We start from the raw sequence: 13,867 nt of genomic DNA, 5'->3' as shown, positions 1-13,867 counted from the left end.
GGGGGGGGGGTAACCTTATAACTGGAAGGTTTAAAAAAAGCCATCTAGATGAACAGAGGGTCAGAAATAACTCCATGATGAAATGCAAAAGATTTAGGAATTCTTAGGGTGTTGTTGTTTTAAAGTGACCAAGGAGAACTACTAGATACTTACATAATTGCATGGTATGGAAAAAGTAGCTGTCAAAAGTACTGGCACTCAAGGTCACTTAGCCAGACAGACTGCAGTGGGTTTAATAGAGGCAAAAGGAAGTACTGATATAACTTAGGTATGAGGAACCTGTGGTCCTCCAGATGTTGTCGGGACTCCAAGCTAATCAGCCCTAGCCAGAATGGTTGAAGGAAATGTGGTCCAATAATACCTGGAGAGCAACAACTTCTCCATCTCTGATTTATGGATTTGTTACCATAACATATGCCTGGCGTGCTGTGGTCCATGGGGTCACGAAGAGTCGGACACGACTAAACAACTAAACAACACCATAACATATGGTAATGGTCAATAACTTAGATGGCTTTAACAAGGGTTGAGATATTCAGGAAAGGATGGCAGCTTAATGACTAAAAGGGACATCCATATTCAGCAGCTGTATACTACTGAATTTCAGCTGCTGGAAGACAGTGGTACAAAAATGCTGTTGTTTTCATGCCCTTCTCAGCTTCTAGAAGGCATCAAGCTCAGTATTATGGAAAGCAGGATGCTGTATCCTTGACAGAGTCTTATATTTCTGAATTGGGCATCCCTACCAAACCCTGTCAGACTCCTTATAAATTACTTGAAGGAACCATTGTCCAACAGCTTCTTCAAATTACACAGATCTAAAGCAGCTTTGCTGCCAGTTCTGTCTTTTCCAACCCAGCAAGATTTTCTCTAAGAAGAAAACTTGCTAGAAGCACCATCTTCCTATCTGAAGAGATATGGTTTCAACTGATTGTTGAAAGGTAGCCCTGTATAGAGAAGCTTTTTAAGGTTTTTATATATGCTGGAAGCCACCCAGAGTGGCTGGGGCAACCCAGTCAGTTGGGTGGGATACATATAATATATTTATTATTATTATTATTATTATTATTATTATTATTATTATTATTATTATTAACAAGCTCATCAATATATACATATAAAAAAATGGAATAGAATACTCCTCCATGAAATTTTAAAGGTTCATGCCATCATATAGAAGCTACTTACAATTATAACTCTTATCAGGGTAGTGAGCTTAAAAAAAGAAAGCAATTTTCCATAAATGGCAACAAGTTTGAGGAAGATGGGTAGAAGCAGAAAGGCCATATTTAGGGTCATGTTTGGCTTATAAAAGGAAAGCTAGCTTTGTTTAGCACATAAGAACTGGGCAATACATTTATTAGGACCAACCAAAATGTCACCAGTGACAAAATTGCAGTGAGCTTTTGAGTTCACGTTCTCTTTACTAGGTTACACAAAGCAAGGCATTGGGAAGGCAAGGAAAAACGAAAGTACAAAGAACCAGGCTAAAAGAATGCTGCAGTCTTGAGGTCTCTCTGCATATTCACTTTCAAGACACAGGCCATTGCAGACTGAGTAAGTCACTCCCAGGTGTTAGGATTTCAACCTAACCCATGGGCGGATTTACATTTGACAGGATGCGGTGGTCCCAAGACACACAGAGGAAATGCACACACACTTCACTTTTCCAAGGGAGTCTGGATTTAGTCAGATTTAGTAGACCCCATCCAAGCTCTGAAAAGCACAAAGAGCTGAAAGAGGAAACCACATCAGTGATTCCTGTCTTAACACTTACTGATATCAGTTGCTTTCCCTATTTTAAGAACTGTCCCCTAAGTGGTGTGAACCTCTACAATCAGTACATTCAGATAAAACTGCATTATCTGCCCATCCAGCACAACAATTTTTATGTGAAGTGACAGAAGTGATTCCTCTTCCCTTTCAACATCATCTGGGGTGGATCAGTGGCGGTGGCAGCAGCAATAGTTTTATAAGAACCATGGCTGTGAAGTCTCAAAACCAGGTGCCCATGGCAGAATGAACCTACATGTGACCCTTCAGCAGCTAAACTTTAGTGCGTGCACACATATCTACACAAGAAGGTCTTCCATTGTGTTTCTCCTCTGAAGGAGGAATTAGTTCTGCCATCCCTGAGGCAACCACAGGAAGCGTAGAAGGGATGGTTTGCAGTTGAGCGCTAGCCAAGTCCAGGAAATAAAATAATCCCAAATCATGCTGGAATTGGATTAGCATCAGTGGTTGCCGTAGAGGACATGTGGAATTAGTATTCTGTATAAAATGGACCTATAATTTATATGCATTCTGAAAAGATATATGCTACATTTTATATTCGGAGGGAGTGTATCTAATTGGATATTGGTATACAATCAAAGTAAATGGGGTGGGAAGAGGCAACTGTCTTTTCCACAAGGGCCCACAATGGAAGTACCCTGGTTAGCATCCGCCTACAGTTGTCTGGAGGTGGTTATTGCGTGTAGGAAGAGATCACATTGACCTAATATTTACCTGCAGCTGCAGGTTCCTACTCCACTCATGTTGGGCTCCACTGCCATGTGAAAGGGGCCAACTTTTCTAATATTCAGCTAAATTAAGCTGCTCTGCGTAGTCATTATCAACTAGGGGAGCCTTAAAAAAACCCCAAACAGGCCACAGATTGAAAGATACAGGAACAGTTGCAATGCAGGTTTTAAGGACAGAGCCATTGATTGCATTCGCAAGTATCCATTAGTAGATCCCTCTGTTTTAAAAGTGCAGCAAGCTTTCGAATTACACAGAAGCCTGGACAAGTGAAGAAGCTTTCAACTCGCTAGCACCTGATCCAGACAGACATCTGACCCGTTTGGGGATCATTCTGGCTAGTTAACAGCATCAGTTGCAACCCGAGACAGATACCAATAGGTTTCAACGGTAAGCAGGACAAGAGAAAGTAATGTTAGGCAGCAGGCCCGCTCTGTGGTAAAGGAAGTCTGTGCATATGTTGTTGTTGGGGGGGGGGGGGATGCAAACAAACAAGGAGGTTCTCTCTCTCTCTCTCCCCCTCCTTGGAATGAGCAAGAAACGGACGAGGGAAGCCAGTATCACCTGCTAATTAGAGCGGGGGTGGGGGTGGAGAGATGATTAAGAGGAATCAATTTTCCACATGGTGACCTTTACCATTCAGAGCCCACCAGCCACTGCAGGGGCGAGAGGGGGGAGGGCGTCCAGAACAAGGGAGGGCAAAGCGTCCGCAGGCATTCGAACCCCCCTACCTCACGCGCCAGCCCCGTTCACGAGCCAGCCTAAAAATAGGAGCCGCCATGACCAAAAGGGAGCAGCTGGGGTCTCCCCGGACAGTGCGAGCGCGCGCGCAGACTGGGCCGCCAAGCGCCGCTTGCGCTTCCTAGTGAAGGAGCTCTCCCGGCTCGGGCAGCGCGCACAACGCGGAAGAGGCTGGCGCTGCTCGTCAGGTACCCTGGGCTGGAAGGGAACGCCTGGTCCGAGGCGACGGGGCGGGGAAAGCCCCCGGGCAGGAAGGCCGGGCAGCCGCGAGAGCCTCCCCCGGGGCTGACGGCGAAGAAGCAGGAGGAAGGAAGCGCCTCGAGCCCGTTCTAGGGGAAGCGCCTTACCTGCCATGGCGCTCCAGTCCAGAGACCCGCTTCGCAGATACGGCTGCTACAACTACTTTCGCTCTCTGTCGCCAGCCCCACGCCTTATATACGGGCAGGCGGGGCCCGGCAGAAGAGGCGGGGCTTCAAGGGATGACCAAAACGGGAACGGCCACGGAGGGGCGGGGGCAGGAGGAGGGAGCGTGCGTGCGTGACGTGGACGGAATGGTCCTCGGAAGCGCGCAACCTTCAAAATCTGACGGGCGCGCTCCTGTCTCTCGCGGAGGAAGCCGGGCAGATGTTCGTCAGGTGAAGCGTCTCCTCGCTCAGGCAGAACTGTAGCGCGAGAAGCTCTTCGCCTGACGCTTTTTAAAATTTTATTTCTTGGAGTACCCTCCTGAAGACAAACGCTTGAGGCAGAGCCGTAGCTACGGGGGTGGGGGCTAGCCAGATTATTTTTGGCCCCGGGTGAAGCTTATACAAGCGTTTCATCTTCCTCTCTCACAATAGTAGAGGATTATTGGACCAACGGCTTCCCATTCAGGACAATGGCTTCTGTTATTACATTGCTGATTAGATATGGGAAATCAGCCACATATTCAGGGATTTGGCCTCAATTCCCCGCCCCCCCTCATTATTATGGGCTGGTAGCCCAGACTGGGCCTACTGGCTATTCTGGCCTATCCGAAGTGCACCAATTCTCCCAGCGTTGTGTGGAACAAGAGCAAGGAAGTTTCAGATCTCTGCTCAACCATGAAGCTCACTGAGTAACCTGTATCATTCAGCCTACCCTACCACATAAGGTTGTTATAAAAGGGCAGAAAGAATAACGCATGCCACCTTGGCAGCTGTACCCACTTTGGAACTCCCTCCCCAGAGAAGCTGGACTGGCAGCAGACACCTTCTGCCAGCGGGTGAAGACTGTTTTATTCCAATAGGCTTTTGGCGACTGTTTTCTCAAGAAAAAGGCTTTTAATCCTGCCATGGTGTTTTTAACACTCTGTATTCTAATAGATTTGTGGGTTTTTTGTTTTGTTTTAATTCTGTTGTCCTTTAATTGCTTTTTAATTATCTTTTGTATGCTGTTTGTCTGAAGCTCAACATCAAAAAAACGAAGATCATGGCCACTGGTCCCATCACCTGCTGGCAAATAGAAGGGGAAGAAATGGAGGTAGTGAGAGATTTTACTTTCTTGGGCTCAATGATCACTGCAGATGGTGACAGCAGCCATGAAATTAAAAGACGCCTGCTTCTTGGGAGAAGGGCAATGACAGGCCTAGACAGCATCTTGAGAAGTAGAGACATCACCTTGCCAACAAAGGTTCGTATAGTTAAAGCTATGGTTTTCCCAGTAGTGATGTATGGAAGTGAGAGCTGGACCATAAAGAAGGCTGATCGCCGAAGAATTGATGCTTTTGAATTCTGGTGCTGGAGGAGACTCTTGAGAGTCCCATGGACTGCAAGAAGATCAAACCTCTCCATACTGAAGGAAATCAACCCTGAGTGCTCACTGGAAGGACAGATTGTGAAGCTGAGGCTCCAGTACTTTGGCCACCTCATGAGAAGAGAAGACTCCCTGGAGAAGACCCTGATGTTGGGAAAGATGGAGGGCACAAGGAGAAGGGGACGGCAGAGGACGAGATGGTTGGATAGTGTTTTCGAGGTTACCAGCATGAGTTTGACCAAACTGCGGGAGGCAGTGGAGGACAGAGGTGCCTGGCGTTCTCTGGTCCATGGGGTCACGAAGAGTCGGACACGACTAAACGACTAAACAACAACAACATGCTGTTTGTATTTTATCCATGTTGTTTTAATTTGTGTAAAAGACACCTTGAGTCCTGGTCTGGGGAAAAAGGTGGGGCATAAATAAATATAATGACATTACTACTACTACTAAAATAATAAATCAATACCATTGTCACTTTTCAATGAAAACAGCCTCCTCTCAGTTTGTCATGGCCAGAGGTGGTGATGGGGAAGCAACTATGGGTGCATAGAATTAGTTGCATGGATCTTTGGATCATGGCCAATGCTCATTGGCTCCAAGGATTCATCGTTTCAATGCATAGGCTAATGCATTGATCTCATCCGATGTAAAGAGCCTGACAAGGACACACCCAGAATTTGAGAATATCTGTTTCCATTAAGATGAGCTTAATGGAATGTACGTTCTTGCTGGTCTGCCGGAAGAGGTCAGGCAGTGTGTGGGAAACTACCCTGTTTTGTATGTGATATTAATGGAGTTTCCAGAGGATTAATCTGTGTTGTGGCATATACAACAAAAGGTCTTGTGGCACTTTAAACCCCAACACATTTGTATGGCATAAGCTTCTTTGGATAAAATTCAGATGCATAGAATTTTGTAGTCCAGGGGTAGAGCATCTGCTTTACATGCAGAGGGTCAACCCTAAATTCAATCCCTGGCATCTTCAGGTAGGGCTGAGAGAGACCCCTGTCTGAGATCCTGGAGAGCTGCTGTCACTCAGGGTAGGTAATACTAAGGCAGATGGACCAATAGTCTGAGTATAAGGCAGCTTCTGTGTAGGTGTATGCACCTGGAACTGTTAGCAATGAGGGCAGATGAAAAGAAAGTGCCAAAAGCACAGTCAGCAACAACTGAATTTGTTCTAGCTGTTTTTAATATCAAATTATAATTTCTTGCAATCCACCTTGGGCCTGATGTTGAAGGGTGGGGCATTAAACTGAAGTAACAACAGCAGCAACCTGAATGTATGTAGAATCTGCATGGTGACCCTTCCCAAAAGCAGAGATTGCTGCCAACACGATCAGTTTAGGAATACTGAATTGATTTACATCTGTGGTGGTGGGGCAGGAAACTACTTTCTGTGTTCAGGCTCAAACGGATAGAATTGAACTTGCTGATTAGTCGTAACCCAGCAGTTTCAAATCAGAGTCTCCCTATGAAATTCCTTTGTTGCAGGTGGCTTTGTACCCGAGAGTCAGAAATGAAGCAACTGAGTAGATTGAAATGGGAGAAGGTTCTCAAAAGCAGAGGGAAAGCGACCCAATACTACAGCTTCTGTGGGTTCATCTAGTAGGCTGAGTCAAGCAATGAGAAGTATATATGAAGTGATCCCGGAGACAGCCTACAGCAGGGGTAGGCAACCTAAGGCCCAGGGGCCAGATGCAGCCCAACCACCTTCTAAATCCGGCCTTTGGACGGTCCAGGAATCAGCGTGTTTTTACATGAGTAGAATGTGTCCTTTTATTTAAAATGCATCTCTGGGTTATATGTGGGGCATAGGAATTCATTCACCCCCCCCAAATATAGTCCAGCCCCCCACATGGTCTGAGGGACAGTGGACCGGCCCACAGCTGAAAAAGGTTGCTGACTCCTGGCCTACAGGATAGCTCAGTCAGTAGAGCATGAGAGACTCTTAATCTCAGGGTTGAGGGTTCAAGCCCCACATTGGGCCAAAATATTCCTGCATTGCAGGGGTTGGACTAGATGACTCTTGGGGATCCAGCCATGTGATTCTAGGATACAATGAACACATTTTTCTCTGGGTCAACCCAGTAAAAGTAGCTCAACTGGTTTCCCTTTTTGATTCCTTAAAAGATATGTGGGCTGATCCTTCACTCTGTCTACTGCTTCTGTTACTTATGAAAAGAGATCATTGAATACATGCTTAAGGCTGAGTTCTGCACAGAATAGGCTTGTGTGAGGGCAGCTGTTAATCATAGTCCATGACTGGGAAGCAGAGGAATCCTTGTTGTCACCACTGCAGCCCTGGCGTAGTAGCGTAAATGAGAGCCTGTAACACAACCTGCTTTTATATTCTGGCTGACATAAACCTTCCCAGTGTTCTGAGTTTATGATCTAAAGTAAACACAACACTGAAAAACATATGGGAGATGGAGGTGGCCCCAGAGGGAAGATAGGGAAGCAAAGGTTTCTTTCCTAAATCAGACTGGTGACTTGAATGGGATTTTTTACCATTTCTGTATTGGAAGCAACTTCCTAGCATATTAACTTTTACAGCTTTGAGACAGCAATGCTAAATATTTTCAGTATTGTGTCTTCCTAACTGTAAATACCCTTTCCATTATTCTTCATATTTTTTTCTTTATTATTTTAAAAGACTTGAATTGCCACCTCACCTCAGTCTTGAACATTAGTTCTTTCAGCATACAGAAGCTCATGGTCCATACCTAGATCCCTTTGGGAATTATGCAAAGACTTTCAAAAAGTGTGAATTAAGTTAAGAAACACACAGTTGTTTCTGAAACAACTGCCCCTTCCCTAAGAATCATCATCATGGACCAGACATAGTGCCAAGGATTTGCAAACAGCATCTTAGGGTGTTGTTTTTACTTTGCGCAAAGAAATGAGAATTATTACAACTTTTCATAGTGAAGACTTTGCAGCATTTACAGTTGCTTATGTTTAAATTTGCAACATTTGAAGTCCCCAAATATAGGCTGACAACTCATGCGATGAAAAGCTTGTCAAAGCTAAGCAGGTTTGAGCCTGCTTTGAGTCTGGTGGGTTGTAATCTGGAAGTTACATGCCAGGGTTCCATGGTGGGAAAAAGGCAGGTAGTACTTAATGGAAGGAAGGAAAATAAATCAGCACTTCAGAATTTTCACCTCTTATTTCACAGCTAAGCTATAAAAAAATGCTGGACAGTATCTTCCCCAACACCATTTTGTCAATAAAAATTGTAGCCCTTGTTGCTGTTTGCCCCATTAAAGAAAACCTTATAGCTGGTGTGATGCCAGTTCTAAGATCTGCAGTGATGTACATATACAAGGTCTGAATGTGATTCTTTCCCTACATCAACCACTATGTTCTTTCATGCTACAAAGCCACTTCCGGACCTGGCCAGGAGGTGGGGTTGCGGGCTTCACGCCCACCCCACATGAGCGGGGGCTGGTTTACAGCCCCCGCAAGAGCAGGGGAATCCCAGCCGCGATGTCCACCCAGCCAGCCAATCGGGTGGCTGGGGGGAGTGTGGCCTGTCCTATTTAGGGCCGGCGGGCCAGGGCTCACCCTCTTTTGCCAGCTAGCCCCCACATTTCCCCACCCTCCCTCCCTTTAGGTAGGTTTCGGACTTTGCTATGGACTTCGGTCTGTCGCTGCCAGGGGCATAGTAGGAATTTTCCCCAATTGGCAATTTTCAGCCAGTTGGTTTTTCGCCTACCTCGTAGCAACTCGTCACAACTCCTCGGCATTGGCGGTTAGGCATTGGTAAGAAGGGGTTAAGAGGATGGGGGGGAGGAACGCCATCACCTTCCCCCAGAGGACGAAGGGTGGTCCGATAAAGGACTCCGGGGGGCGTGGCCCTGTCCGAAGCCTATGGAGGTGTGGGCCTAAGGCACGCCCCCTATCGGTGACCCTGGGGGAGCTCCTAGTTGATGTGCCTCAGCAGGAGACTCCCCCTCTATGGTGTCAACCCTTCTCGTGTCTCCAGCAAATGGGCTGGAGCCGGATAGTCGATGGGACCAATGCCTAAGCCAATGCCTCTCATTCCTGAATTCAATAAAGTTGTGGCCTAATTCGCCCATTTAACCTTAAATTCTGGTGTCTGGTGTCTTTATTTATCCTTGGTGGGGGGTGGGAACTCGCCACACAACAACATCTTTGAGGATACTTGAGGAGCCCCATCCAGGCACTGAGCAGATGCAAATCTGCTTAGTTTCATCAAGGCTGTTGCATCAAACACCTCCATAGCATGTTAGCTCACCTGCAAGTGGCTGGGTTCTTTTCAGAAAAAGGTAGATCTTAATTTAAATCACGGCTGAGGCATAAGGCCTGGTTTTGATGCATGAATGCTGTGCATATCAATCTCAGCAGAAAATGCCTGTGTTTTAAATCTTCAGTTGTGATTTCCCCCCCGCAACACGAAAGCATCATTCAGAGGTCACTCCTCTGCTCACACAAATGCAACACAGAAAACTGACAATTATAGTGGCAGATTCCTCTCTGCTGCAAGCTAACATCATGAAAGATAGGAACCTCCACCTTAGTAGAAACAGATAATATTATTATCAAGGAGTCGGGTGGCCAGATGCAAGAGACAGCTGGGCTCCCACACCTTTAAAAATTGTGTAGAGGGGAGAATTTCAACAGCTGCAGATTGTATGACAAGCCACACCTGCTCAAATACATGCTACACAACTATTAAAGGTGCTGGACTTTTGCACTTGGCCACCCTGTTAGAGAAAGGAGGTGACATGATCGAGACATCATTTGCTTGCTCAAATTCCATTACCTCCGTTCAGAGGCTTTTCAAATTTTTATATTGTTTCAAAAGTCAGAGTTGGCCAAGTTTGACAGTGGGCTACAGAAATGATACCTCTGTCACACGTCACAACAGCTTCAATTCCCTTAAACGTGATTGCCTGTCTCCAGGCTTAAGCACATATAATCTTCCTAGGTGGGCAAATCCCCTGTATTGATGATGTTTGCAAAGGTTTCCATAGAACCTTGGACCAGCCTTGCTTGCAAGGTAGACAAACAAAGCCAACATGATAATATATCTTAAAGTCGTGGGCCTTCTTAGGAAATCCTGGACTTTAATGCTTTTGTTGTGCTGTGTGTGTGTGTGTATGTGTGTAGTGTTTCTATACTGTCTAATGACTGGATAATGTCTATATCTCTAGTGTAGTTTGAAAAGCAAGATAGCAAACACTTAAAGATAATGTTAAAATTGCTTCATGAAATGTTAATGAATGTAATAGACCTGTTAAGAGAGCATAGATTCCAGCCTATATTGTATTAAGCACTTAATGCCGATATGGCTTATATTCAGGAAGGCCATTTGGGTAGGTAGAACTACCCCCATAGCATTGCTTACGGGACCATCAGGGAGGGGAGCTTTTTGCTCTTTGAAGAGTAAACAGGGAGGAGAGACTCATTCACCAATGCAAATAACTGTTCTGAAGAAGAAGGTCTCTTTATTTTGGTGCAAGCAATTGCACAGCTTTGCTGAAATGTATTAATATTTATCTCACTAGTGTTCTACCCTTTCTCCAAAATAACTGAGAATGGTACACACAAGATTATCCCAATTCTATCCTCACAACAAGCCTATGGTTAGCCTCAGGGGCTGCATCTAGCTCATGATGGCTAAGATAGGATTTGAACCAAAGGCTTCCAAGTCCACCATGGTAGGGAATCTTAGTTCCAGGAGCCAGATGTGCAGTGGCGGACTTTGGGTGGCTCCCTGAACAACACCACAATTCAGTGCCCCCCTCTCACCTTCCATTGTTCATCATTCTTGTGGCACCCTCTCGGCTCAGCACCCAGTGCAGGCAAACCAGTCTCCCTCTCCAAATCTGCCTCTGAGATGTGGCCCTCCAAATTTCTCTGTCTGGCCCTCAGGACTGTCTGAAGGCCACAACCTTCTCTGGGTAGCCACACTTGTTACTGATCCTGATTCACACCCACCTTGAGTGTTTTGCCTGGACGGCATGTCTCCTGAAACTCCGATAATGCCTTTAGCTTGGCTGGATGGGGAATAGAGTAGTGTGTGGAGATAATATCCTATTGTACAAAGGTAAAATTTACATTTGTTGCTCAGCTCACTTTGGGCTCGACCAGTACTGGTATGTGGTCCCAGAAAATTGCCAAGAAGGGAATGTGGCACTTGGGGCACAAAATCCCACACACGCCTGGAACCCTGCACATATTCACAGTAGTACAGTCATACCTTGGATCTCAAATGCCTTCGCTCTCAAACAAATTGGCTCCTGAATTACTGAAATCCAGAATTGAGTGTTTTGGTTTTCAAACGATTTTCAGAAGCCAAACGTCCGGTGTGACTTCCTGCAGCCAATCAGAAGCCGTGCTTTGGTTTCCAAATGTTTTGGAAGTTGAACGGACTTCCGGAACGGATTCTGTTTGACTTCCAAGGTACAGCAGTATTCGGGACAAATGTAAACTGGTCTTATGTTGGAACTCAGGTGTGATGTCCCCTCCCCCATTCAAGCTTGTCTCAAGAGCTGTCTTGAGCCGCACTCACTGCTGGGAAGAGGCACTGCCTCTTCTTCCCTCTCTTCCAGCTGAATCCTGTCAGGCTGAGCCTAGAATTTGGAAAGTAGACTTCTTGGTATCACCCTTAATGTCAAAACACTCACATATGCCTGGTTCTTTCCCTAAATCAAGAGGTCTAACTTAGTCTAAATCCAGCTCTGTATATTTTGTATTTATTTGCGCCATCCAGGCATTTTCCTCTCCTCACCAGTAACACTGTGCAACACTCTTAGCCTCATTCTGCCTTTGAATCCCATGCCAACTTTGTTCCCATGTTGTCTACATATTAGGGGAATGTCTGAACAGGGGAAGTCTAGTGAAGACACATGGGTTGTCCCCATGAGCTGTAAACATGCATGGTCAGGGTTGTGGCTCGTAGGGACATCCTACATGTGTTCAGCCGCCTTTCTCCCCTTCCAAACTTCCCCCAACACATGTGAGGATCATGCTCGAGTGACGAGAGGCCCCATGCCTGCAGTTTGATGCCCCCAAACTCTCTTCAGAAATTGTGATCTGGGTATGACCACGAAGAATGACCCCATCCTCACCACATGTGCCTAGGACTGTGTGAAAAACACTAACTGAAAGTAAATACAATTCTCAATTTGCCTGACAGCACTTCCAGCCTTGCCTTGTCATCAAATCCTGAAACCAGATGGAAGTCGTTCTGTTACTTTCTATGTGGGCCCAGAAGTATCTGGGCTGATGTTCCAAATATACCTCACCTCCCATGCATAGAATTTCCATCAGCTGAAAAAGGCCAGCAGTCCTGACACACACGGAGGATTCATGCGTAGAAAATGTCAAAACGATGCATATAAATCATTCATGTGGGGCGCAAATTCTTCATGCAGCATAAGGGAGAAGGCATCTGCTATTGGTTGAAGGGTGGAGCAATGAGGCATGTTCTTCCCAAGAGGTTAACTCAGTGCCTCTCTGTCCTTTTAGAAAAACATATAAAAATAAGTAGATATTTTTTACTTGAATAATGTTTTTCTTGGAGGGATTAAAGATGTCATTGATGCAGCAGTTACAGTGTGTATACTTGCAGAGTTTATAGAAAGTGATTCTTGGGTTGTGACAGTTTGCTGGTGCCAATTTTTTATTTTTATGAAGATATTTATATTTCCTTTGTGACTTGCTGTTTACAGCCGAACAGGGAATTATACGCAAGGCGAATTTGGGTTTTGTGGGTGAAAATGTATTCATGACCTCACTGATCTTCACAAATATGTCTTCTTACATAGATACGTCTTCTTATATGTTAGACAGAATGAATAGGGCTTGTGCTAAAATAACAGCCTACATTTGGGATTGGGGTGAATGTACAGTTTCAAAGTGGGTATCATGTTGTTTTCAGGCACAGTAAATGAATTGTGTACATTCTCATTAAATATACCCCAACCTGGAGGCGTCTCTTGCTTTTCTACATTTGTCCAGGAGAAATCCTGCTGCAGTTCTGCATTAAAAACCCTGCCCAGTAGCCACATAGAACCCCTATTATAAATCTGAAATAATGACACACCTCTGTGGAGCCTGAATCACTACTTGAACCTTGCTGGATTTACACTGGTTGTTGGTATGCCAGAGATGTTGAAAATATTTTTTAATACTTTGGCTGCTCACACTGTGTGTGTGTGTGTGTGTGTGTGTGTGTGAATTGTATGAAAATGTTAATGTTTTATGTGAATTTTTTTCTATTGTATAATGTATATCTATTTATGTTTTTTAAAAGTAAGTAACTTGGAGATATTTATTCTTATTCTTATTCACTATTTATTAAATTTATATACCACCCTTCATCAAAAGATCTCAAGGCGGTTCACATTTGAGGTTCATAGCTGAGGTAACAACCGACTAATAAGTCAAACAACAACAACATCTCTAGCTTTCCTTTTACCGTCACTGTGGAATACAGAACACTAATTTGTGTCCAGTTCATTATCCTCTTCTCAGGTCTGATCAGTCAAAGTAGTTTGCAGTTCATGGAAGGATGGTTTGACAAAATGAACCCGCAAATGATGCATTAGATGTTTATTGTCGTCGTTTTGTTCACCAAGGTGAGCATGTTCACATTGGTTGGGATGGAGAGGCTACATGCAAACTTGTGCTGAGGGGCATTTATCCTCTTGACTGCTAGTACACATGCTGTACTATGTCTTGTGGGGTTAGCTTTGCTGCAGGAAAAAACAACTGGGCTACACAAAGCCATTGCCTGCTTGCCACCTTAACTCCCCCCCCCCCCCGAATACATAAGAATTCCAAGCGAAAGGAAGACTTT

The 13,867-nt window shown here is 45.0% G+C and overlaps 1 protein-coding gene and 1 long non-coding RNA gene across 5 annotated transcripts in view; one reads left to right on the top strand and one right to left on the bottom strand.

The window, feature by feature from the left end:
- The window catches only part of GYG1 (glycogenin 1), a 30,354-nt gene extending 26,615 nt beyond the window's left edge, over positions 1–3,739 (bottom strand). For all 4 annotated transcript variants that reach the window (XM_083739809.1, XM_083739811.1, XM_083739812.1 and 1 more), the window contains exon 1: positions 3,609–3,739. In XM_083739809.1, the coding sequence (XP_083595935.1) occupies positions 3,609–3,615 (7 nt within the window). In that variant the 5' untranslated portion in view covers positions 3,616–3,739. The remainder of the gene's footprint in view (positions 1–3,608) is intronic.
- Positions 1–13,867, top strand: part of LOC310845184 — a 589,082-nt gene that overhangs the window by 77,607 nt on the left and 497,608 nt on the right. The window lies entirely within an intron of this gene.

The sequence above is a fragment of the Podarcis gaigeae genome, assembly GCF_964106915.1.
Source record: "Podarcis gaigeae genome assembly, chromosome: 5".
NCBI classification, from domain to species: domain Eukaryota; kingdom Metazoa; phylum Chordata; class Lepidosauria; order Squamata; family Lacertidae; genus Podarcis; species Podarcis gaigeae.
The sequence above is the reverse complement of the archived record's forward strand: the minus strand, read 5'-3'. Positions and strand labels throughout refer to the sequence as shown.